The sequence below is a fragment of the Mobula hypostoma genome, chromosome 27 (genome assembly GCF_963921235.1).
Source record: "Mobula hypostoma chromosome 27, sMobHyp1.1, whole genome shotgun sequence".
Lineage (NCBI taxonomy): Eukaryota > Metazoa > Chordata > Chondrichthyes > Myliobatiformes > Myliobatidae > Mobula > Mobula hypostoma.
The window spans coordinates 19,436,094-19,463,257 of record NC_086123.1 but is presented as its reverse complement, the minus strand read 5'-3'; the positions used below and the strand labels follow the sequence as shown (position 1 = coordinate 19,463,257).

Below are 27,164 nucleotides of genomic sequence, written 5' to 3'. Positions count from 1 at the left end.
ATGTGATTACCTACTCAAAAAGATGATATCTATCACAGATTTTTTATTTCACGAATTATAAATCTCCAGGCATTCAATATTGCTGGTTTTGGTCGCCTACGCTGCTAAACCTTGGGGTTGCTCACTTTAAGTTCTTTATCCAGTTCCTGAGATTCCCATACCAGCTTCCTATAATTGCAGCAGTATTTCAACAACTCCTCTCTGATGCTACCGGGAATCAACCACTCCTGCTCAGTTGAAGAGCCTCTCTAAATAACGCTAAATCTTCAATCTGTTCTAGGGTCAGGCATCAATTCCTAACCCCACCGTGCCCTATCTGTGCTAATAAAACAGTATTTCTATTTCTAGTGGACTGAACAAAACATCTTAAACCTATGCTTCTGAAGCCCTGAGTATCCGTGAGCAATGCCACAGGCAATTTACTAATGCAACCAAAAATTATGCAAAATCTTTAGGCGTCATTAATATTTAGTTAGATATTTTATATCGATGTTTACAACCAAAGCTTTTGCAATGGGGTTACCTGTTTCTTAGTACATTAATAATTATAATAAGGAAAGTCAACAATCTGTAAGGAAAGTCATATTAGCACCTGATTAGTTCCAACGATTTAGATGGAGCAGAGTTTGTTAAGTGTGTCTAGGACAGATTCCTGTCACAGTATGTGGACAGGCCGACTGGGGGAATGCCATACTAGATCTAATATTAGGTAACGAACCGGGTCAGGTCACAGATCTCTCAGTGGGTGAGCATCTGGGGGACAGTGACCTCCGCTCCCTGGCCTTTAGCATTATCATGGAAAAGGATAGAATCAGAGAGGACAGGAAAATTTTTAATTGGGGAAGGGCAAATTATGAGGTTATAAGGCAAGAACTTGCGGGTGTGAATTGGGATGATGTTTTTGCAGGGAAATGTACTATGGGACATGTGGTCAATGTTTTGGGATCTCTTGCAGGATGTTAGGGATAAGTTTGTCCCGGTGAGGAAGATAAAGAATGGTAGGGTGAAGGAACCATGGGTGACGAGTGAGGTGGAAAATCTAGTCAGGTGGAAGAAGGCAGCATACATGAGGTTTAGGAAGCAAGGATCAGGTGGGTGTATTAAAGGAATATAGGGAAGCAAGAAAGGAGCTTAAGAAGGGGCTGAGAAGAGCAAGAAGGGGGCATGAGAAGGCCTTGGCGAGTAGGGTAAAGGAAAACCCCAAGGCATTCTTCAATTATGTGAAGAACAGAAGGATGACAGGAGTGAAGGTAGGAACAATTAGAGATAAAGGTGGGAAGATGTGCCTGGAGGCTGTGGAAGTGAGCGAGGTCCTCAATGAATACTTCTCTTCGGTATTCACCAATGAGAAGGAACTTGATGACGGTGAGGACAATATGAGTGAGTTTGATGTTCTGGAGCATGTAGATATTAAGGGAGAGGAGGTGTTGGAGTTGTTAAAATACATTAGGACAGATAAGTCCCTGGGGCCTGACGGAATATTCCCCAGGCTGCTCCACGAGGCAAGGGAAGAGATTGCTGAGCCTCTGGCTAGGATCTTTATGTCCTCGTTGTCCACGGGAATGGTACTAGAATGTGTCCTTGATTATCCTGGCAGCACTGCTCCGACAGCATGCAGTGTAAAGTGAGTCCACGGACGGAAGATTGGTTTGTGTGATGTGCTGCGCCGTGTTCATGATCTTCTGCAGCTTCTTTCGGTCTTGGACAGGACAACCTCCATACCAGGTTGTGATGCACCCTAGAAGAATGCTTTCTACGGTGCATCTATAAAAATTAGTGAGGGTTTTAGGGGACAGGCCAATCTTCTTTAGTTTTCTCAGGAAGTAAAGGCGCTGGTGGGCCTTCTTGGCAGTGAACTCTGCTTGGACCAAGTCAGGTGATTTGTGATATTGACCCCAAGGAACTTAAAGCTTTTGACCTGTTCCACTTACGCACCACTGATGTAAATTGGGTCATGCGGTCCGCTACTCCTTCTGAAGTCAACAACCAATTCCTTCGTCTTGCTGACATTGAGGGATAGGTTATTGTCTTCGCACCATGCCACCAGGTTCTTAATTTCCTCTCTGTACTCAAACTCATCATTACCTGAGATACGGCCTACAATTGTTGTGTCATCAGCAAACTTATATATTGAGTTTGATGGAAACTTGGCTACACAGTCATGGGTGTACAGTGAGTACAGCAGGGGGCTGAGTACACAGCCTTGTGGAGCACCGGTGCTCAGGCTGATTGTAGAGGAGAGCTTGTCCCCTATTTTTAAAGCCTGGATCCTGTCTGTGAGGAAGTTGAAGATCCAGCTGCAGATCTGAGTGCTAAGGCCCAGGTTCCGGAGCTTAGGAATCAGTTTATTTGGAATGATGGTATTAAAGGCAGAGCTGTAGTCAATGAAAAGGAGCTTTATGTATGCGTCTTTATTCTCCAGGTGTTCTAAGGAGGAATGTAGGGCCAGAGAGATGGCATCTGCTGTTGACCTGTTGCTCCGATAGGTGAATTGCAAAGCGTCAAGGTTGACCGGTATAGATGAGGGTAGTGCAGTGGACGTGATCTACATGGATTTTAGTAAGGCATTTGACAAGGTTCCACACGGTAGGCTTATTTAGAAAGTCAGAAGGCATGTGATCCAGGGAAGTTTGGCCAAGTGGATTCAGAATTGGCTTGCCTGCAGAAAGGAGGGAGTACATTCGGATTGGAGGGTTGTGACTAGTGGTGTCCCACAAGGATCGGTTCTGGGACCTCTACTTTTCGTGATTGGGGGTAGAAGGGTGGGTTGGCAAGTTTGCAGACAACATAAAGGTTGGTGGTCTTGTGGATTGTGTAGAGGATTGTCGAAGATTACAGAGAGACACTGATAGGATGCAGAAGTGGGCTGAGAAGTGGCAGATGGAGTTCAACACAGAGACGTGTGAGGTGGTACACTTTGGAAGGACAAACTCCAAGGCAGAGTACAAAGTAAATGGTAGGATACTTGGTAGTGTGGAGGAGCGGAGGGATCTGGGGGTACATGTCCACAGATCCCTGAAAGTTGCCTCACAGATAGATAGAGTAGTGAAGAGAGCTTATGGAGTGTTAACCTTCATAAGTCGAGGGATAATGTTTAAGAGTCACGAGGTAATGATGCAGCTCTATAAAACTCTGGTTAGGCCGCACTTGGAGTACTGTGACCAGTTCTGGCCTCCTCACTATAGGAAGGATGTGGAAGCATTGGAAAAGGTACAGAGGAGATTTACCAGGATGCTGCCTGGTTTAGAGATTTACCAGGATGCTGCCTGGTTTAGAGAGTGTGCATTATGATCAGAGATTAAGGGAGCTAGGGCTTTACTCTTAGGAGAGAAGGAGGATGAGAGGAGACATGATAGAGGTATACAAGATATTAAGAGGAATAGATAGAGTGGACAGCCAGCGCCTCTTCCCCAGGGCACCACTGCTCAATACAAGAGGAGATGGCTTTAAGGTAAGGGGTGGGAAGTTCAAGGGGGATATTAGAGGAAGGTTTTTTCACTCAGAGAATGGTTGGTGCATGGAATACACTGCCTGAGTCAGTGGTGGTGGCAGATACACTGGTGAAATTTAAGAGACTACTAGACAGGTATATGGAGGAATTTAAGGTGGGAGGTTATATGGGAGGCAGGGTTTAAGGGTCGGCACAACATTGTGGGCTGAAGGGCCTGTACTGTGCTGTACTATTCCATGTTATATATATTGGCATTTGATCTCATTATTCATCAATATTCTAATCAAATTATTCAAATTGTTCATAAATGTTTGAATTTTATTTATTACATATAACCAGAATATGTTTTAAACAAATGATGCATTTAATGTTTTGCAATTGTTCAGTTGTCTACAAATTGTCATCTGTGTCATTTGGCCTTTTGTTATTGGTCTTACTTGAAGCTCGCCACTTCTGAATACCCCAAGCTGGAATCCTCTGTCTAATATTTGTGCAATACTTTTCAGAATCAATTCAAAGCCAACCAAATAAAAAATAACTATCACTGACAAAATCAATTAAACGTGCAACAAAGAATTGTAGGAAGTGAAAATTGTATTTTAAAACACTACTACTGATGAATATTAGAGAGGAAAGTACTTTTTTTAATACTTGATATTACAGTCCATATTGATAACGATAAAAATTAGAAATATATGAAATGACACATCTCACACACTTTGTACTTTCTCAATCTAAGTTGAATTGGTTTGAAATTAAATTTTGAAAGCAAACAAAAATAATTGTAATTATCACCTGTTTTCTAGCAATTTTATATGAAATGGGAGGTAGGAACAGAAAAGAGAAGGAAAGGCTGATTCAGAAGAGAAATAGTGAACTTCTCAGAATACCACATTTCATTTCCAGTGATGAATCAATAAACACAAAATATAATGTTTGCAGAGACCTTTAGGGAAGTTGCAAGTCATTGAAGTTTGTCTTTGAACACATCCCTTAATTACATGCTGTTGCAGCCAAAATACCCACCCACCCTCCACCGATGACTTAGTTTACATTCTACCCCTTCTGCTCTGATCTACAATGGTTGTTGATGCCAGACCAAAGATTCCAATGCCAATCACTTAAAAAAAAATCTAATGACAAATGTTTTAGTGCTTCTTAAGTCAATGATGGTCAGTTAACAGTCGGATTCCTGTCATTACCTAAATCCAACATCAGACCAAGTACTGGTAAACCCCACTCACCAGTGCACAGCAATTCAATTTCAGATATTTAGCAAAAAATTAATTCATAAATATGAATTGCACAGGTTTAAACATAATGTAATGTACAGTACAAATGTAATATCCGAGTGAAACATTCCTAATAATGTTTAATTTAAGGTAGATACTTTATTGATCCCAAAGGAGATTGCAGTATCACAGTAGTTTTAATAATTTTCAAAGGACATTACTTGTTTAAATATTTTGTCTTACTTTGAGATTATTTGATCCTTGCTTTCATATTGAAAGAAGATTGTGGGTAAAGCTCACTGTTCTAACTGCATTACTTTGGGTTATAAAGTTACATTCATTTGATTATCTAGAAACATTTCCTTAACACTTTGTACATACCAATACTTACACTGTTAAGAAGAAGAAAAGGGAAGATGGAATGAGGGAGCACATTACTGGCTGTGCCCGGAGTGAAGGTTATTACAAAATCAGTAAGAAGGACAAGGCAAAATACCTCAACATCAGTGGCACGTTAGCTGATGAGCCACCAGCTGACACACAAGTAAGATTACTGTATAGAGAAGACATTGTGGGGTAAATTTGAAATAGGATTTCTGGTTACTAAATATTCATTAATAGTTTGTTTGAGACATGAGTGATGTGATGCTGCCATATAATGTTGAATTCTGAATCCACTTTGAAGCTCGTGTCACTATATTTCTTCCTTTATGTGGAGAGAAAGTAGTTTTCTACCATACTTTGCTTTTACTTGGATCTTGAATATATCCTCGCTAAACTGACTGGAAGAACTTCGTACAAATAGGACTATATAAATATACAATCTTTAAGTTAATTTTAATTGTTCTGCAGTCATTTGGATGAAGGAGAAAAGATATCTTTACACTTTTTTTCCTGGCCATATTTGTACATATTGTGTGGTTTTAAACATCATGTCTTTAGAGATTTTCAGTTTCTTGTTTACATATGCTTTTTGAGGCACATTCTTCAGTTTTCCAAGGTCTTTAAAAGAAAGACTTAATGGAATCAGTACTTAGAATCTTACAGGATTTCTAAGTAACATCTTCACAGTCCATTCACAATGAACAACTTGCTCGACATGTTCTTTACAATTGTGCTGTGTTATTAGATGTAATTAATTGGACAAAAGAAACTTCTGGGACCTATTACATGCCTTGGATTTTTCCAAAGTGTAATTTAGACTTAATTCCAAACTAAAGCTGTCTAGTGGTCCAAAAAAAAAGTCCATTTAATTGAGCTGTGTGTTGTTTTGGTTGAATGTTGAGCAGTTCTGTTTCAAATTGCCTCTTAATCGTGTGTTGTAACCAAGGAAATGGAAATGTTACAGCAAAAAATGTGTAGTTACTTAGAGATGTTGCAGACGTGCAGTGCTAGTAACTAGTAATTAGTCATGTTCCTCCCTGTGTACTTCATAGAACCATGTGTTCCCACATTTCTGTTCTTTGCCAGTTCTCTGTGGAATCCTAACTGCTCCTCAGGTTTTGTGTGGAAATTCTTAACATAGCTGAACATTCAAGGTTTTAAACTTGTTGCATTGAATAGTGATCAGTTCCTTAGACCAGGGGTTTCCAAGCTTTTTTATGCCATGGACCAACACCATTAAGCAAGGGGTCTGTGGACCCCAGGGTGGGAACCCGTGGCTTAGATCATTAGGATTAGAGAAGTGCTATATAAAAAGTTTTGCAAGTCACCCGCTTATTCTGGTGACGTACATGCCTATTAAGTATTGCAAGTCAATGAACACTGATGATTTGTACAATGACCAGCAACACAAAATTTAATGACTAAACATCAAACCTTTTCTTATTTGACATGGAGGGTGGGGGAGAAGAATTGTACATGATAATTCCAGCAGCATCGATATCACTAAGACATCCTGTTCCACACAGGGAATGAGTATTCCAGCTCAGCCTCATGCTTCCACTCGAGCAGGGTCAGAGAGGCGGTCGGAACAGCGCAGACTCTTGTCATCCTTCATGGGCGGCTTACCTGCAGACAGCGATCTCCTTAAATTTAATCAGCTGAAGGTTTGTGGTTTCACTACCATTCACTTTGATTGCAGTTTCCTTATCCAGGACTTTAAATACAACAGTAATTTCTCCATTACTGGATATGCTCATTCTTGGTAAGGCAGTACCCACTTTTTCTTGCCTTGCCATTTGGATTGATTGACGATTTATTTTTTTGAACTACAGTGTATGATCATTTGCTAAAGATTATGGGTAGCTAACTGTATAAAAAAATCAACACTAAAGTTTGAAGGATTTAAAAGTAATCAACATGCATTCGCTTTACTTTATATCTTTCTGTTGAAGGGCCTCAATTGTTTTGCTCGGGAATGGTTTCAGTGGAACTGTGTGTGCACTGTTTAAGCAAAGGATTCTATTTTCACCTTTAAGTGGTGGTTGGATAGCAATCCTTTCCCTCATCTCATCACAAACGCTTCCCTCACTAATACCTGCCACCGTCCTGTCTGAGATCCCCTAATTTTAGATAAAATGAGCAATAATTTGGAAACTCCCAAATCTTTTTGTTTTTAACCACCCACTGTTTTATCAGCTTTACTTACTGCCTGTTACACCATTGGCGTTTAGGGCAGCAATGGAGGTCCTCCATCTCTGTCTGTTCATACTGTTGCACACAGATATAGAAGGGTTCTTCATTCTGGTTTCCATAACAATTTTATTTTTGGACCAGTCAGGGATGTTAGCCGTGAGCTGAACCCCCCGAACCTGGAGGACCAGTGGACCACTCTTAGTCTGGCCTCTACCCTTTGGCCAGTTTGGCATGGGTGACCCTACCAAGAGCTAAAGCACAAGACCCTGACTCCAGCCAACATAGCTCTTTGCATCATTGAGGCACACAAGCCTCCAAAACCCTATGACAAAATTGTGGTCCTCTTGGATGTTTTCAGTTTTGCAACACATGAATTTTTCCAGTTCCTATCTCTCAGGACATGTATTTGCATAGTGTAAAAGGAAAGAGACAAATAGTTAAGGACTGTGTTCATTCATTTAACTTTCAATATCTGTATTTTAAAAGCCTAATTCATAAGTATTGCCACAGTCTATAAACATCTGTGCTTTAATCATTTATCCTCATAGAATACCCATTGATTTTATGTTGAGACGCCTGTTTTCATTTCGACTTTTGTTTCTGTGCAGTTCCGTAGGAAGAAGCTGAAGTTCTGTAAGAGTCATATCCATGAATGGGGACTTTTTGCTATGGAGCCCATTGCGGCGGATGAGATGGTCATTGAATATGTTGGACAAAACATCCGACAGGTATTTGCTGCTTATTGTTCACCTTTCTTTTTGTGCCTTTGTTGACGGGGCAAATTCAAGAGCTGAGGACACAGGCAGCTAAAGACTCTATCAACAGCGATGGGGTGATTACAGTCAGATATGTGCCAGATTTAAAGAAGCACAGAGATATTGGGTTTTTAGCACTGGGGGAGATTGTAGATTGTAGCCGTGGAGGGCTTTTGAGGAAAAAGTACAAGAATTTAACAGCAGTGAGACTAGGCGATAAAGGTGAAGAGTGATCAGGGTTCAAGGAAGATTGTTTTGAATGAATTCAGATGAACAGAAGAAGGCAGGAGCCTAGTTGGGCGAGCACCAGAATGCCTGAGTCTAGAAGTGCCGGTGAGATCCAGCAGTAGCTGATAAGAGGCAGGCAGGGGCGGGGTGGCAGCCAGAAGCTTACTTCAGGGTCATATAGGATAGTAAGAGTGTCAATAAGTTAGCTCAAGTTCACAAAGGGGCTGGTTAGAGGGATAGGCCTGTTTTTTAGGGGACAGAGCTTATGGTGAGAACTAAAGATAGTGGCCTAGAAATATTTCTGTGAATCGATGAGAAGCCACTGGACTTTGATATTCGACCTTGCATTTCCCCTGTGCAAGGGGCTTTAGATGTCATGCGTTTTATGGTAGAGTTTAAAGGCATAAACTAAAACAAAGATAGTTCCATTTAACACTTCCATTACGCTGTAAGATTTAGATTGCGGAAGAACCGAGTTGCATACTAGTTTCAGGGGGTAGCAGTGGGTAATATTACTTGTGGACAAGGAACAGTATAGAGGGGCTTAATGGAATACTGATGAGAGAGATACTGTTGAAACAATTGGGGACATCAGAGAGACAGTTAATGGTGGAATGGGGTGGAAGGCTAAGTGATGTTGACATTGCAGATTAGGGAATAGTAAGAATTTTATCTCTTAGGTGCATCAGAAACAAGAGGCATAACTTCTAAGGTGGGAGGAATAATTTTTAGAGAGAAGCTGAGAGGTGATCTTGTATACACAATTGGATGATATCTGGAACTTGCTATCTATTATGACTGACTGAACTGAGCCATACTGAAACTGTATGGGAGATAGAACAATGTTCAACACAGCAGATCTCAGAGTTCAAAGTAAATTTATTATTGAAGTATGTACATATATGTTACCATATACTATACAACCCTGCGATTCATTTCCATGCAGGTATTCACAGTAGATCTGAAAAGAATCAGGTTTAATATTATTAGCATATGTCAGGAAATTTGTTGTTTTGCAGTAGCAGTACATCACAATACATCATAATTTAAAAAAAATAAATTGCAATAAGAAATATATTTAATTAAATTTGAATTAAGTTAAATAAATTGTGTAAAAAGAGGTTTAAAAAAAGAAGTGGTGAGGTGGAGTACTTGGATTATTGTCCATCAGAAATCTGATGGTGGAGGGGAAGGAGCTCTTCAGTAAGTATCTTCAGGCTCCTGTACTACCTCCTCGATGGTAGCAATAAGAAGAGGGCATGTCCTGGGTGATGGGGGTCCTTAATGACAGGAGACACCTTTTTGAAACACTGCCTTTTGAAGGTGTCCTGGATGCCGGGGAGGCTATTTCCCATGATGGAGAAGGCGGCAACTCTCTGCAGCTTTTTCCAATCCTGTCCAGTGGCCCCTCCATTCCAAATGGTGGTGCAGCCAGTTAGAATGCTCTCCATGGTACATCTGTAGAAATTTGCTCGAGTCTTTGTGGTATTTCATCCTCAAACGTCTAGTGAAATATAGTCGCTATGTTCTTTGTAATTACATCAATATATTGGGTCCAGGATAGATCCTCAGAGATGCTGACACACAGAAACTTGAAACTGCCCATCCTTTTCACTGTTGAACCCTCAATGAAAACTGGTATGTGTTCCCTTGACTTCTCTTTCCTGAAGTCCACAATCAATTCCTTAGTCTTACTAATCTTGAGTACAAGGATGTTGTTGCAACAACACTCAACCAGCTGATCTTTATGCCTCTTCATCACCATCAGATATACCATCACCAATAGTTGTGTCATCAGCATAGTTATAGATGGTGTTTGAGCTGTGCCTAGACACACAGTCGTGTGTGTAGAAAGAGTAAAGCTGTGGGCTAAGCACACATCCTTGAGATACGCCGGTATTAATTGTAAGTGAGGAGGAGCTGTTGTTTCTGATCCGCCTGACTGTGGTCTGTCAGTGAGGAAGTCAAGAATCCAGTTGCAGAGGGAGGTACAGAGGCCCAGGTTTTGGAGCTTGTTGATTAGAGCTGAGGGTACGATTGTGTTGAACATTATGGTGTAAACAACAAACAGCAGCCTGATGTAGGCATTGCTGTTGTCCAGGTGGTTCAAGGCCAAGAGTAGAGCCAGTGAGATTGCATGTGCTGTAGATCTGGTAAATTGCAGTGAGGCCAGGTTCTTGCTTAGGTAGGAGTTGATTCTGGTCATAATCAACCTCTCAAAGCATTCCATCTCCGTAGATGTGAGTACCATTCGATGATGGTCATTGAGGCAACTCAAACTGCTCTTCCTGGGCATTGGTGCGATTGTTGCCCTTTTAAGCAGGTGGGAACTTCCGACTGCAGCAGTACGGGATTGAAGATGTCCTTGAATACTGCCACCAGTAGGCACAGGTTTTCAGTGGTCTACCAGGTACACCATCAAGGCCTGGTGCCTTTCAAGGGTTCACCCTCTTGAAAGATGTTCTGATGTCAGCCTTCGAGACAGAGATCACAGGGTCACTGGGTGCTGCCAGGGATTTGCACAGGTGTCATTTTATTCTCCCTTTCAAAGTGTACGTCAAAGGTGTTGATCTCATCTGGGAGTGAAGCATCATGGCCGTTCATGATGTTAGGTTTCCCTCTGTAAGAAGAGATAGCCTGCAAGCCCTGCCAAAGCTGATGTGCATCCAATTCCATCTCTAACCTCAATCGGAATTGATTTTTTACTCTTAAAATAGCCTTTGGTAGATCATAGCTAAAAGTCTTTATAGTTATGGATCAGTGGTCTTGAATGCCACAGATCTAGACCTCAGCAGACTCTGAATCTCATTTTCAAAATTATCTGGCGTAGTGTGGACGTAGCCTAAGATAGGTGGCGTTGTGGATAATGAAGCAGGTTTTCAAAGCTTGCAGAGAGATTTAGGCCAGTTAGAAGAGTGGGCTGAAAGATGGCAGATGGAGTTTAATGTTGATAAGTGTGAGGTGCTACATTTTGGTAGGACTAATCAAAATAGGACATACATGGTAAATGATAAGGGCATTGAAGAATGCAGTAGAGCAGAGTGATCTAGGAATAATGGTGCATAGTTCCCTGAAGATGGAATCTCATGTGGACAGGGTGGTGAAGAAAGCTTTTGGTATGCTGGCCTTTATAAATCAGAACATTGAGTATAGGAGTTGGGATGTAATGTTAAAATTGTACAAGGCATTGGTAAGGCCAAATTTGGAGTGTTGTGTACAGTTCTGGTCACCGAATTATAGGAAAGGTGTCAACAAAATAGAGAGAGTACAGAGAAGATTTACTAGAATGTTACTTGGGTTTCAGCACTTGAGTTACAGAGAAAGGTTGAACAAGTTAGGTCTTTATTCTTTGGAGCGTAGAAGGTAGAGGGGGGACTTGATAGAGGTATTTAAAATTATGAGGGGGATAGATAGAGTTGACGTGGATAGGCTTTTTCCATTGAGAGAGGGGGAGATTCAAACAAGAGGACATGAGTTGAGAGTTAGGGGGCAAAAGTTTAGGGGTAACACAAGGGGGAACTTCTTTATTCAGAGAGTCATGGCTGTGTGGAACGAGCTTCCAGTAGAAGTGGTTGAGGCAGGTACGATGTTGTCATTTAAAGTAAAATTGGACAGCTATATGGACAGGAAAGGAATGGAGGGTTATGGGCTGAGTGCAGGTCAGTGGGACTAGGTGAGAGTAAGCGTTCAGCACGGACTAGAAGGGCTGAGATGGCCTGTCTCTGTGCTGTAATTGTTATATGGTTATATGGTTAATCTCCTGGTTCACCCACGGCTCCTGGTTTGAGTATGTTCTTGAAGGCACACAGTCATCCACCCGCGTCTTGATGAAGTTGGTGACAAATATAGGTGTGTTCATTCACATTCAAAGACTCCGTATGGTGTATTCATTCACATTCAAAGATGAATCCCTAAACATTGTCCAGTCCACCAACTCAAAGCAAGTCCTGTAAATGCTCCCCCACCTCCCTTGACCTTACCTTCTTATTCCTCACCACTGGTGCTGCGGCCGTTAGTCCCCGTCTCTATGCTGGGAGTAGAAATATAGCCAGGTGATCGGACTTTCCAAAGTGTGGGTGTGGGATGGTACAGTAAGAGTCCTTGGTACAGGTATAACAATGGTTGTGTGTTTTGGCTGCTCCGGTTCCACAGAATATGTTGGTGGTAGTTGTTCAGAGACATCTTCAAGCTGGCCTGGCTAAAATCCCCTGCAATAATAGGGTGTACTGTCCATGATGGCTGACCATGGTGTTCAGCTCCTCCAGTGCCTGCCTGACATTGGCCTGAGGTAGAATGTACACCACCACCAGGATGACGATGGGAAATTCCCTCAGCAGAGAAAATGGACAACATTTGACCCTCGGACGTTCCTGCTCGAATAAGCAGGATAGAGACAAAACCGCCACGTCTGTGCACCACGACGAGTTAATCATAAAGCATCTTCCACCTCCTCTACCCTTTAGAAGACTTAGCAACCCTGCCTTTTCTGTGGATGGCGAAGCCCTCGGGCTGCACCGCTGCGTCCGAGATGGTGGGGGTGAACCATGTTTCCCTGAAGCGTGGTCCCTGATGTCCCGCTGGTACTGCAGTCTAGCTCAGAGATCTTCACCTCTATTTTCCAGAGACCGTATATTCACCAGCAGGATAGTCAGGAGTGGGGGTCTAAGGGCTCTGCCTTTCAATCGTACTTGCAACCTGGCGCGCCATCCCAGTTTCCCTCTTTTTAAAGGGGAACTGCACTCATGTCCTGAGTCTGCTGTCTGGAGGTCCACCAGTTTTGGGGATTGATAGTTTTTTAAAAATGTCAAATACCTGTGACTGACCTGAAATCTCTGAGCACAAATTTCAGACACCTAAGATGTACTTTTGCTACAGTGGGGGATGGCTCCCTGAATACGCAACTAACCAGAATATTAAGTGGCAAACAGACCTGTTGTGAACTGCTCATTAACTGGCAGGATAACAGTGTGTTAATACAGGAGATGGTCATTTAGGGTACGTCCACACTATGCCGGATAATTTTGAAAACGAAGCTTTTTCTATTTGTTTTGACCTTCTGTCCACACTGAAACGCCGTTTTCACCCCCCGAAAACGGAGATTTTCAGAAACAGTCTCCAGAGTGAATAAATCTGAAAACGCTGAATATCCGTTGTAGTCTGTACGGGGTAACCGGAGAGATTTAAAAACGCTGTCATGACAACACCACAACAACAATGCTTTTTCTGCTTCTGCTTGGTACTGCGCGAGCACTGCTGTACGGCTGTTATAACACGCAGTCGGTGTGAATGGCGTGAGAGTTAAATTGTAAAGTGAGCTTTTTTGACTATTTAAAAACGCTGTCAAAACGTGCCAGAAAAGATGGCCGCAGCGCGGCATTTCGTTGTTTTCTTGAACGCAACCCCCCACATAACCTAACAATTTCAGAACAGACGGCAACGAGACTGAAACCAGAAGAGTTAGAAATGTACTCACCAAATACTTTGACCCATGGCTTACTGAATAAATAAGTATACTCACTTTGCCCTGTTTTCTGTCTCTTATATGGAGGTGGTTTACCTATTTATGCAAGTACTTTGCCAATAGATGTGTAACATTGTATGGAAATACAAGATAACACTGATGCAGACATGTTTTATACATTTAACAAGGTGCTTTATTAATGCAACAGAGTTAGTCAGTTTTTCAATGTTCGTCATCAGCTGGGTCGTACTGTCCGTGAGCTCCCTGTCGGCTGCCTCCAATACACTCCAGTATTTGTTTTTTTTTAGTTTTAAGTCCTCCTGCGCGAGAGCCAAGAGCAATTCCTTTTAAGTTTTTCTACTCTGTAACTGGACAAACGTGCACTAAGTATACTGTTTCCTCTTCGCTTGTTTTCTGTGTGTCCTGCGCGTGCCCAGTAGGGGAGATTAGCCCAAATATCCGTGTTAGTGTGGACAGAGGCATTTTGAAAAATGCTTAGTGTGTACGCCTGTCGTTTTCACTCGAAACTGACGTTTTCAAAATTATACGGCGTAGTGTGGACGTAGCCTTAATGCCTTTCTTGGTCTCATTCTGAAGGTTTCAATGGCTACCAAGTAACATAAACATTCCTCTTTTGTCATCCCCTGCGTAGTTTCAATGGTGCAGAATCAGAATATCCCACACCTAATCATTGGTTTCAATGGTCTTGAAAGTAACAGTGTAAGTTAAATTGTAAGTAGGTTTTATTTCCTGAAGACTGGTTTTCATTTAATTGATAACTGCTATCTATAATTTCATAACTCCAGAATAGTCCTTGACACTGCCTATGAGTTATGAGCAAATGGAGACTTAGTAAAGCACTAGTGAGGCCTCAGTTGCAGTATTATGTGCAGTTCTGGGCCCCTTTTCTTAGAAAGGATGTGCTGAAACTGGAGAGGGTTCAAAGGTGGTTCATAGAAATGACTCCAGGATTGAACAGCTTGTCATATAAAGAGCATTTGATGGCTCAGGGCCTGTATTCACTAGAATTCAGAAGAATGAGGGGTGATCTAATTGAAACCCATCGAATGGTGAAAGGCCGTGGCAGAGTGGATGTGATGTTTCCTATGGTGAGAGAGTCTAAGACCAGAGGACACATCCTCAGAGTAGAGGGGTGTCTTTTTAGAATGGAGATGAAGAGGAATTTCTTTAGCCAGAGAGTGGTGAATCTGTAGAATTCTTTGGCAACTGTGGAGGCCAAGTCTTTATGTACTGTATATTTAAGGCAGAGGTTGATAGATTCTTGATTGGTTGGGCCATGAAGGGATACAGGGAGAAGGCAGGAGATTGGGGCTGAGAGGGAAAATTGATCAGCCATGATGAAAAGGCAGAGCAGATTCAATGGGCCAAATGACCTATTTTTGCTCCTATATCTTATGGAATTTGATAACAATTAATGTTTTAGAAGCATTCAAATAGAGAAGGCATAGAAAGATGAGACCTAAAGTGGGGAAATGAGATTAGTGTGGATGAGCAAAAAGATCCACATGGGCATGAGATGGCCTGAAGGACCCATTCCTGAGCTGAATGACTCTTTGTCCCAATTACGTCAGTTAGCGGGTTGAGGCGTAAACCTGCTTAAGAGTTTCGTCATGCTGTCAGGATGAGGCTTTTCATTCCAGGATGAAGGAGATGTCCTCCTTCCCTTCCTCCACCATCAACCCTGCTCTCAAACGCATTTCCCCCATTTCATGCACATCTGCTCTCACTCCATCCTCCCGCCACCCCACTAGGAATAGGGTTTCCCTTGTCCTCACCTCCCACCCCACCAGCCTCCGAGTACAACATATAATTCTCTGTAACTTCTGCCACCTCCAACGGGATCCCACCACTAAGCACATCTTTCCCTCCCCACCCCTTCTGCTTTCCGTAGGGATCGCTCCCTACGCGACTCCCTTGTCCATTCGTTCCCTCCATCCCTCCCCACAGATCTCCCTCCTGGCACTTATCCCTGTAAGCGGAACAAGTGCTACACATGCCCTTACACTTCCTCCCTTACCCACCATTCAGGGCCCCAGACAGTCCTTCCAGGTGAGGTGACACTTCACCTGTGAGCCGGCTGGGGTGATATACTGTGTCCGGGGCTCCCGATGTGGCCTTCTATACATTGGTGAGACCCGACGCAGACTGGGAGATCGTTTCACTGAACAGCTACGCTCTGTCCGCCAGAGAAAGCAGGATCTCCCAGTGGCCACACATTTTAATTCCACGTCCCATTCCCATTCTGATATGTCTATCCACGACCTCCTCTAATGTAAAGATGAAGCCACACTCAGGTTGGACGAACAACACCTTATATTCTGTCTGGATAGCCTCCAACCTGATGGCATGAACATTGACTTCTCAAACTTCTGCTAATGCCCCACCTCCCCCTCGTACCCCGTCCGTTATTTATTTATTTATATACACACTTTCTTTTTCTCTCTCTTCTTTTTCTCCCTCTGTCCCTCTCACTATACCCCTTGCCCATCCTCTGGGCTTCCCCCCTCCCCCTTTCTTTCTCCCTGGGCCTTCTGTCCCATGATCCTCTCATATACCTTTTGCCAATCACCTGTCCAGCTCTTGGCTCCATCCCTCCCCCTCCACTCTTCTCCCATCATTTCAGATCTCCCCCTCCCCCTCCCACTTCCAAATCTCTTACTAGCTCTTCTTTCAGTTAGTCCTGACAAAGGGTCTCGGCCTGAAAAATGTCGACTGTACCTCTTCCTAGAGATGCTGCCTGGCCTGCTGCGTTCACCAGCAACTTTGATGTGTGTTGCTTGAAATTCCAGCATCTGCAGATTTCCTCGTGTAGGAGTTTAAATCCTTGGACCACTCCAGAAATCAGAAATGATGGTGCAGAGACCAGGAAGATGCAAGGTTATTGGTGTTGAATGAACTGAAGGAATAGAATAGGACAAGTGGACAGGACTTCCCGCATGGACAATGAAATTGCAACTGAACCCCATGATTTTGCTGGAAGATCCGTTCCTTTCTTCACTGGTTCCTTCTCTGTCGTTGGGTTAAAATCCTGTGGCTCTGTCCCTAACAGCTTTACTGATGACCCAAGGACTGCAGTGGATCAAGAAGGCCGCTTGCCCCCACCACCTCAAATGCAGTCACCTTGTAAAGGGTTTTGTTGAATTTTTATAGGATCTGTTTGATTTGTTATTTTTTAAATGAAAAGCATCCATATTGGGTTGATTATGGAGTTAGATATGGCCCTTGTGGCTACGGGGATCGGGGGTATGGAGGGATGGCTGGTGCGGGGTTCTGAGTTGGATGATCAGCCATGATCATAATAAATGGCGGTGCAGGTTCGAAGGGCCGAATGGCTTACTCCTGCACCTATTTTCTATGTTTCTATTATTGCAGTCGATAACTGCATTATCCCAGTCTTGACCACTAGATGGCTCATTTCAGTTATTAAATAATTTAGACATAGATAACGTCCATTAGCTTTGCAGGTTAAAATACTATAAGATATAGGCTATTTGGCCCATCGAGTCTGTTCCGCCATTTCATCATGGCTGATCCATTTTTCTTCTAAACCCCAATCTCCTGCCTACCCTCCGTATCCCTTCATGCCCTGACCATTCAAGAATCCATCAACCTCTGCCCTAAATATACATAAAGACTTGGCCTTCACAGCTGCCTGTGGCAACGAATTCCACAGATTCACTACTCTCTGGCTAAAGAAATTCCTCCTTATGTCAGTTCAAAAAGGATGTCCCTCTGTTCTGAGGCTGTGTCCTCTGGTCTTAGACACTCCTACCATAGGAAACGGCATCTCCACATCCACTCTATCAAGGCCTTTCACCATTCGATAGCTTTCAATGAGGTTGCCCCTCATTCTTCTGAATTCCAGTGAATATAGCCCCAGAGCCATCAAATGCTCTTCATGTGTCAGACCATTCAATGCTGGAATCATTTTCGTGAACCTCCTTTGAACCCTCTCTGGTTTGTGCACATCCTTTCTAAGATAAGGGGCCCAAAACTGTTCACAGTACTCCAGGAGAGGCCTCACCAGTGCTTTACAAAGTCTCAACATTACATCCTTGCTTTTATAGCCTAGTCCTCTTGAAATGAATGCTAACATTACATTTGCCTTCCTCACCACAGACTCAGCCTGCAAATCAACCTTTGGGGAATCCTGCACAAGAACTCCCAAATCTCCTTGTGCATCAGATTTTTGCATTTTCTCTCCATTTAGAAAATAGTCAACCCTTTCATTACTTCTATCGAAGTGCATGACCATACACATTTTGATACTGTATTCCATCTGCCACTTCTTTGCCCATTCTCCTAATCTGTCCAAGTCCTCCTATAGTTTCTCTGCTTCTTCAAAACTACATGCCCTTCTACCTATCTTCGTATTGTCTGCAAACTTTGCAACAAAGCCATCAATTCCAACATCCAAATCATTGACATATAACATAAAAAGAATTGGTCCCACCACAGACTCCTATAGAACATCACTACTCACTGGCAGCCAACCAGAAAAAGCTCCCTTTATTCTCACTCTTTGCCTCCTGCTAATCAGACACAGCTTTATCCACACTAGAATATTTCCTGTAATACCATGGGCTCATAGCCTGTTACACAGCTTCATGCGTGGCACCTTGTCAAATGCCTTCTGAAAATCCAAGTACACAACATCAACCAATTCTTCTTTGTCTATCCTGCTTGTTATTTTTTTCAAAAAATTCCAACAGATTTGTCAGACAAGATTTTCCCTTGAGGAAACCATGCTGACTGTGGTTTATTTTGAGCCTCCAAGTACTTCGAAACCACATCCTTAACAATGGACTCCAATATCTTCCCAACCACTGTCAGACTAACTGGCCTATAATTTCCTTTCTTCTGCCTCTCTCCCTTTTTGAAGAGTGGAGTGACATTTGCTTTTTTCCAGTCTTCCGGAACCATTCCAGAATCTAGTGATTCTTGAAAGATCATTACTAATGCCTCCACAATGTCATCAGCCACCTCTTTCAGAACCCCGGGGTGTACACCGTCTGGCCCAGGTGACTTATCTCGGAAATCTGGTTGATGTCTTTGTACTTTGAATATGAGATGAAATTTCCATTAATTTATCTGACCTTATTTCCCTGCAGGTTATTGCAGACATGCGAGAAAAGCGGTATGAAGATGAGGGAATTGGAAGTAGCTATATGTTCAGGGTGGACCATGATTCCATTATAGATGCCACAAAATGTGGCAATTTTGCCAGATTTATCAACCATAGCTGCAATGTAAGTATTTATATTGGATCGATTTATTTTACATTTTAAGTTTGAACTGAGTATCTAAGGTAAGGCAGAAACTGCATCAGTAACTTATTAGTTGTAATTTCTGGCAAACTTTTTGAAATCTAAGCAAAAGTACCAGGAATATTCATCATGCTGGAATTTGCTGAGGTGGCAATGGTCCCAATATTGCTGGAGCTGGCAAGCCAGCTGTGTTACTCCCTTGGATTTTCAGCCCACTTTTACATGGGCCAGATATAGAGATAAACGGGTAGGAGGGTCGCAGTGCTGACTTGGCCTCAGGCAGTGGACCATCTGGAACATCCCACATTGATTTTGACAGAAAAGCAAAATTAATGGCAGAGCTTGTAATGTGTTAAAGGCTGTTAATTGGGTTTAACAACTTTAAAATGTTTTGGGCATCAGAGACAATTAAAAAGTATTAAAGCTGATGAACATTTTCTGAGGACCTTATTCATGATATCATTGGGAGTGGAACCACTAACAGTGCGTTTCAACCTCCCCACAATGTTGTGAATAAAGCTCTCTTTACTTCAAGGTCCGAAATGTCGGAGCGGTGTATTTGAGTAATTTCTGTAACAGAACTCAAATTATAACTGAACAACAGGAATATACAACAATTCAAAAGTTTGTCTGATTCATTGTCATACATGAATGCTCAATACAACAATGACTTACACAAGTTTTAATGGATATTCTTCACACATTCAGAGAATATTGAGTTAACTTTCAAGGAAATACAAATGCTAGCACTAAAGATGTCAGGCTTACAATCTTGGCACAGAAGAAAAGTAAACAAACTCTGTTACCAAGGGACTGGACTGATCTGTCTAATTATGACTTTCTGCTCTCTGTTATCAGCCTAATTGCTACGCTAAAGTCATCACAGTGGAATCGCAAAAGAAGATAGTAATTTATTCCAAGCAACAAATAAATGTGAATGAGGAGATAACATACGACTACAAATTCCCCATTGAAGATGTGAAAATCCCATGTCTGTGTGGTGCAGAACACTGTAGAGGAACCCTCAATTAATGGGGTCTAAGACGGAGATGCTCCATTTGCGAGCAGTAACCTAAATGTGGTTGCACTTGCCAAACCAACAATTCGCACTTCTGCTGAACCTAAGGCTAAAAATGCACAATAAGTGTTGGGACTGCATTTAGGATTCAGGTGCTCTTCCTCTGGAAAGAAAGGTGTTTACCACTTTGTGTCACGGTTAACTAGTATAATACTAGTTCCTCTTCCCCAGGTCCATGCAGTAGAGCAAAGGACCTCACTCTTCCTTCTGCCTAAGTGAATGCTGCTACTATTTTTTTTCTTTTAAGTTTTTTTCTTTACATTAAAATAAACAATATGGGAAGAAGTGGCCATTGAATACTTGAAAAGGTTTATGGTTTGCAGCTCAAATTACATTTCTACGAAGGTTCTTAAAGTAGTTGATGGGAATTTGTGGCCTCAACAGTAGCATCACGTGCATCTAGTCTCAGTTTGGTGCTTTTACTTTTGAAATGCTTTATTCCCCTTTCCTCTACAAATTTTGATTATAATAATTTTACAAATTGTAGATAGGCTAGCTTAGCAATTTTTTTTATTTTTGTGCTAATGCACTAGGGTTTGGCCTATGGAGGCTTTGTGCACTATTCGCTTTTAGACTTGCACGTGACTTTTGGTATTCACTTTCTCTGTACAAAATTCCAGGGTTTTTTTGTGCTGTAGTGGGTATCCCTAACCAGGAGAGTGTTCTTCCTGTTGTTTATATTGTACAAAGTAATTTCTATCTACAAGGGGAAAAAAAAAATCAAAAAAAAATCTTTCTAATTTTTTTGTGAAGTTTTCAGGGATCATTTCGAACATGTAAACATTTTAAAAACAAACAAAAAAAAATTTTTGAGATCAATTTGCATCTTGTACATAGTGCACCCAGGTTTCTCCTCTCTGAACATTGTTTCTTGTAGAAACATATCCTTTCAAATAAAAAGAATTTTGCTGGTTCCTTTGTACTTCAAAAGCTTGTAAATAATTTATTAAGAAAGTGAATATTGTAATTTGAGTTGTTAAAATACAGCTCTAACTAGAGGAGGCAAATTTAAAAAAAATGTTTAACAATGAGCTGGTAGCAATTTTTTCAGCTTGTGTCAAGCTTTGTATCATGTAAATTCTGTATAAATATTACCTCTATCAATTACCTAGATTTATTGGAAGCATTAAGGAATACAGTGAAAATGCTAAAAGGTCAGGCTTTTTCATCTCTGATACCTACTGTGCAAATTGTATTTATTTGGAGGAAGAAAGGAGTGTACAGAATTTAGGAAAAATGGCATCTCTTGTATGTGTGTTAGCCAAGCATAAACTGGATATAAAAAGTTTTTTTTCCTCAATATCCATTATAATATTTTCTCAAACACTGTAAGGGACATGGTACCTAATAAAGGGTTATTATTTAAAAACTAGCTCATTTGCTTGTTTTTTCCTAAAATATTATAAATGCTATTATTTTAACCCTTTCACTCATGGATACCAGGTTGCCAGATTTCATTCAGTTGCTTTCTAGACCATATATCCTTGTTAACCCATGTATGTAGAAAAGCTGTCTGATCATCACTATTGAATCACAAGCTATAATTTCTGATTGAAGTCATTACCAGCAAAAGAGATATATATTTATTCATACACCTTTGATATTTCTGTAGCTCTCTTATCTCTTTTTTAAAAATCAATCTTTGACACTTGACCTAATGCAATTTGTTTATAACTTTGCTGAGAACAACATGTCCAGTGACTGGTTGTAACTAGGAAGAGGTGTGTGAAAGGGTTAAACCTGCTAAGGTTTTTTTTTCCTCTCCAGGAAAATAAGAGTGGGGGAAACCTGGTGAATTTCAGAAGGTCTATGTGTGAAAAGGTTTGAAAAAGCAAGAAATATACTTGTTAGGTCTAGGGTTTTGTTTCATTATACAGTTTCTGCTTTGGTGATGTAGGGATTACTTTTGTGCTTGCAACTTTCCAGGTGGAATCAAATGAATCTGAGTGTTTTGTTTTGTGCAAATAGAAACTGCGTTAAGTGTTTCATTTCGCGAAAGTGAAACTGTTCTGTGGTTGTGTTTTACTTGTAAATATTTCTTCATATTTTTGTGAATTCATTACTATGTAACAATGTATGATAGTACCTTTTATAAAGCAATCCATAAATATACTGACCTTTTCTTACAGATAAACTGGATGTTGTCATTTATTTTGTAAAAAGAAATCATTTTCCATCCTTTGGGATTTGAGCATTATTTTAATTGGACTTTCATGCTTAATTGCTACTAGAATGAGATTTATTAGAGTGACTTGTGTATTTGAGCTGTTTCTCTATTCCCTGTTAATGGTAATCAATGCAAGCTGCTTTATCTGTGCATCAGTTAGAAGGGCTGTTTTGAACAATGCTGCAAAATCAAATAATGAGGAATTTCTTAAATCAGTTCTGTAAACAGAGCAAGAAAAGCAACAAATTTACATCAGATTTAAGGTGGGCTTCATGTGATACCAGTATGAAAATCCCAGGGGGAAAAAAACATATTTCTTTCTTTAACGTGATTTTAAGCAATTGCTACCTCACCAGTAGGCAGAAACAGAAAAGGCGGAGAGATGCATTTTGTAAAATGATTCTTGAAATGGGAAGCAAGTGAGAGGATCAATTTGTGACTTGATTCCAATATGATGGTTCAGATTTCACCACTGAATCTTATTGGTAATATTTCACATAGAGGTTAAATTGAATACTATGTGATTTTTTTTTCTTCCAATATTTCAGTGGCTTTATCCTTACAACTGCAGCACTGGAGCTTTCCTCTACAAGATAGAATAGAATAGAACTTCATTGTCATTGCTCAAGACAACGAGATTGCAGTGTCACTCCACTCCATGCAAAACAGATATTTATAATGTATGCAGTATGGTTTAATTTTTTTAAAATCCCATATTTGCATGCAACAAGTGACTTTGATAGTTCTTAACACCCAAAGGCCACTGGCAAGCTGGGGTGTGGCATTATTCAGCTGCACAACAGTCATCAGGAAGAAGCTGTTTTTCAGTCTTACTGTCTTGTCCAAGGTGTTTCTGTATCTCCTACCAGATGGCAGGAGATTGAACAGACAGTGCCCGGGATGGGATGCGTCTTTAATAATGTTATGAGCATGCTGGCAGGCAGCAAGAGTTGTAGATTGTCTCCAGGTCCAGTGGTTGAGTCCCAGTGATGTGCTGAGCCATCTTAATCACTTGTTGGAGTGCTTTGTGATCTGTCTTGCTGCAGCTAGAGTACCACACTGCCATTCTGTATGTCAGTATGTTCTCTATTACACATCAATAAAAGTTGGCCAGCAATTAGCTCTGTTGTAACTACCCTACTATCAAGATTGTGTTGAGGGACCAAGAGAGCTCCTTGGTGATGTTCCTCCCCAAAATCCTGAAACTGGAGGCCCTTTCCACTGTCGTTCCATTTATGAATAGTGGGGCTTGTTCAGGACCTCTTGCCTTCCTGATGTCAATTGTTATTCCTTTTGTCATCTTGACCTACCTGGTCTCTCACTCGAGTCCATCCTCCCTTGCATACCAGGAGAGCACAGAACTCCAATCGGGGCTTTAAATCAGGCATTTGGAAACTAAGGTACATATTAGGCAATGATATCCTTACGGGCTTAATGATAACGGAGGACAGTTTGCCCCTCTGGAACAGGCTGCCATTCACTGGGGAGCCCCGTGCACCCTCAGAACCCAATGTCTCACAGTTTATCTTCATGGTGTAATTCACATACTGAGATTGATAACCCTCGACTCTTCTTGGAGACTTGCACAAAGACTCCTAAGTACCTCTGATGTTCAAACCTTCTCCCCATTTTGATAGTAGTCTGTACTATTGTTCCTTTTACCAAAATGCATTATCATACATTTCCCAACACTGTATTCCATATGCCACTTTTTTTGCCCATTCTTACAATTTGTCCAAGTCCTGCTGCAATCTGCACTACCTACCCCTCCACCTATCTTCATATCATCCACAAACTTTGCTACAAAGCCATCAATTCCATTACCCAAATCATTGACAAACAATGTGAAAAGCAGTAGTCCCAATCCTGACCCGAGGAACACCACGAGCCACTGGCAGCCAACTAGAAAAGGCGAAAGTTGATCATTTCCTGATCAGGGCATCATAGGATATGGCCAGAAGGCAGATGTATGGGTTTGAGTGGGATCCAGGATCAGCCATGATGGAATGGTGGAGCAGACCTGATGGACTGAATGGCCTAATTCTGCTCCTAGGTATTATGGTTTTATATAAAATTAAATTAGTACAAAAATTAAAAATTTAAAAATACTTTGATAGTGTTCATGGGTTCAATGTCCATTCAGAAATCTGATGACAGAGGGGAAGAGCTGTTCCTGAATTGTTGAGTGTGGGTCTTCAGGCTCCTGAACCTCCTCCCTGATGGTATTAATGAGAGCAGAGCATGTGTTGGATGATGGGGGTCCTTAATGTTGGACACCACCTTTTTGAGGCATCGCTCCTTGAAGATGCCCTGGGTGCTACGGAGGCTCGTACCCATGATAGAGCTCTGTTCATTCATTCTTTAGCCGCCTGGCCTCTCACTCGAATCCATCCTCCCCTGCAAACCAGGAGAGCACAGAACTCCAACCAGGGCTTCAAATCAGGCATTTGGAAACTAAGGTACGTGTTAGGCAATGATATCCTTACGGGTTTAATGATAACAGAGGACAGTTTGCCCCTGCGGAGCAGGCTGCCATTCACTGGGGACCCCCATGCACCCTCAGAACCCAATGTCTCGCAGTTTATTTTCATGGTGTAATTCACATACTGAGATTGATAATCCTCGACTCTTGAGGTGTTAGCTCCATCGTTTCATGCGTCTGGGGTGTGCACATCGGGAACCAAGTTCCAAAACTTGGTTACTTTAAATACATTTTTTTTTAAATCCCACTGGGCCTGGGCCGAAAATCGGCCGTGAGAGGATCGTCCAGTTTTACAAATCGGGATTATCCCCACCCAGATTTACATAACGCCACGGACCCGCCCGGAATTTACATGTGGAAGGGGAGCCAGGTCGGGGTGGATGGTGGATCCGGAGCGGCGACGGTGGCGGTGGGGACGCAGCGAGCGGCGCTGGCAACCGGAGCGAGTCACCGGCGGGATGCACCAGCTGAGTCCGGGGGTCAGTGATTGACTTCGGCTAATTACATTTGTTCAGTGAGGCACTTCTCCGGTTACTATGTAAATTCCTGTGGCTGTAAAAAGCATAATCTAAGTACCGAGAAAGATTACAAATTATATAATACAGAGGCTGCAGTTAGTATACCAGCACCTTTTCAGGTATCATTTCCAGTCATTGGCAGGTGACCAAGGTACCTGCTCTAACAGAACTGAGCGCTGCTCTGCTATAGACAATAATAGACAATAGGTGCAGGAGTAGGCCATTCGGCCCTTCGAGCCAGCACCACCATTCATTGTGATCATGGCTGATCATCCACAATCAGTATCCAGTTCCTGCCTTATCCCCATAACCTTTGATTCTGCTATCTTTAAGAGTTCTATCCATCTCTCTTTTGAAAGCATCCAGAGATTTGGCCTGCACAGCCTTCTGGGGCAGAGCATTCCACGTATCCACCACTCTCTGGGTGAAAAAGTTTTTCCTCAACTCCGTTCTAAATGGCCTACCCCTTATTCTTAAACTGTGGCCTCCGGTTCTGGACTCACCCATCAGCGGGAACATGCTTCCTGCCTCCAGCGTGTCCAATCCCTTAATAATCTTATATGTTTCAATAAGATCCCCTCTCAGCCTTCTAAATTCCAGAGTATACAAGCCCATTCGCTCCAATCTTTTGACATATGACAGTCCCACCATCCCAGGAATTAACCTTGTGAACCTACGCTGCACTCCCTCAATAGCAAGAATGTCCTTCCTCAAATTTGGAGACCAAAACTGCACACAGTACTCCAGGTGCAGTCTCACCAGGGCCCTGTACAGCTGCAGTCTCACCAGGGCCCTGTACAGCTGCAGAAGGACCTCTTTGCTCTTGTACTCAATTCCCCTTGTTATGAAGGCCAGCATGCCATTAGCTTTCTTCACTGCCTGCTGTACTTGCATGCTTGCTTTCAGTGACTGATGTACAAGAACACCTAGATCTCGTTGTACTTCCCCTTTTCCTAACTTGACTCCATTATCCACCAAAGTGGATAACCTCACATTTATCCACATTAAACTGCATTAAACTACTATCATAGCTCGGGAATTCGCCCGTATCAAAGGAAAGGAGAATGTTAATCAAAGAATAAAACAGTGGCTACATCTTTCTAAAGTGAGAAAGAACTATATTTTCATGGAGCAGCTCTGCCATTAAGAATGAACTAGTTTGGCACCTCAGTAACCCCCCCTCCCCCAATCGGATAGCTGAGTATCTCAAGGATTGCCAGCTCACTGGAACCAACACGTTTTGGGCTTTAATTAGTTCATGTACCCCATTTTTGGAAGCCATGGGTTAGACTAACGTGAACTTCTACTCCACCTCGGAATAAATATATCCTCGTCTGCATTCCAGGGGTAAAATAATTGAGCCTAGGTGAGAAAAGACCCAACTAATTGGCACAGTTGGAGTAGTGGAGGCTAACTCCGATGAGGTCCTCTTGGCAGAAAAGACTGGGAGCATCTTGTCATAACCAATAGCCATTTCAATAGAAGCACCAAGACAAGATCTCATACCAATTCCTCGTGTTTAGTTGTTGGCATTGGTTAGATTACTTTAATTTGAATTAAGCATTCATTTGATGTACATAAATTATGGTTTTAATCCTGAAGCCTGACGCGGTCATTCTGTCAGAAACCTTGAAGCGGGTGGTCCTGGTAGAACTGACAGTTCCTGCGGAAGGCCAGGTAGAGGAGGCATTCGAATGTAAGAAAGCCAGATACCAGAGACAGGGCTGGAGGGCATGATGCCAGTACATAGAGGTTTTCCTGGCTGCTCGATGTGCAGAACCCGCTCTCTCCTTGGCATTATGGGGGCTGCAAAGAAACGAGCCACCAGAACCGTCACAGAGGCTGCCGGGCGAGCAGGGCCGTCACAGATGGCTATGTAACAAGAGCTTTGACCTGTGGACCAGTGCTGCTGGGACGCAAGCTGGGG

At 42.1% G+C, this 27,164-nt stretch overlaps 1 protein-coding gene across 1 annotated transcript in view; it reads left to right on the top strand.

Annotated features, from left to right (window-relative positions):
- Positions 1-22,221, top strand: part of setd1ba (SET domain containing 1B, histone lysine methyltransferase a) — a 161,691-nt gene extending 139,470 nt beyond the window's left edge. The window contains exons 15-19 of the mRNA XM_063034613.1: positions 5,064-5,227; positions 6,594-6,731; positions 7,869-7,988; positions 18,837-18,974; positions 19,851-22,221. Of these exons, the coding sequence (XP_062890683.1) occupies positions 5,064-5,227; positions 6,594-6,731; positions 7,869-7,988; positions 18,837-18,974; positions 19,851-20,024 (734 nt within the window). The 3' untranslated portion in view covers positions 20,025-22,221. The remainder of the gene's footprint in view (positions 1-5,063; positions 5,228-6,593; positions 6,732-7,868; positions 7,989-18,836; positions 18,975-19,850) is intronic.
- Positions 22,222-27,164: the final 4,943 nt, after the last annotated feature.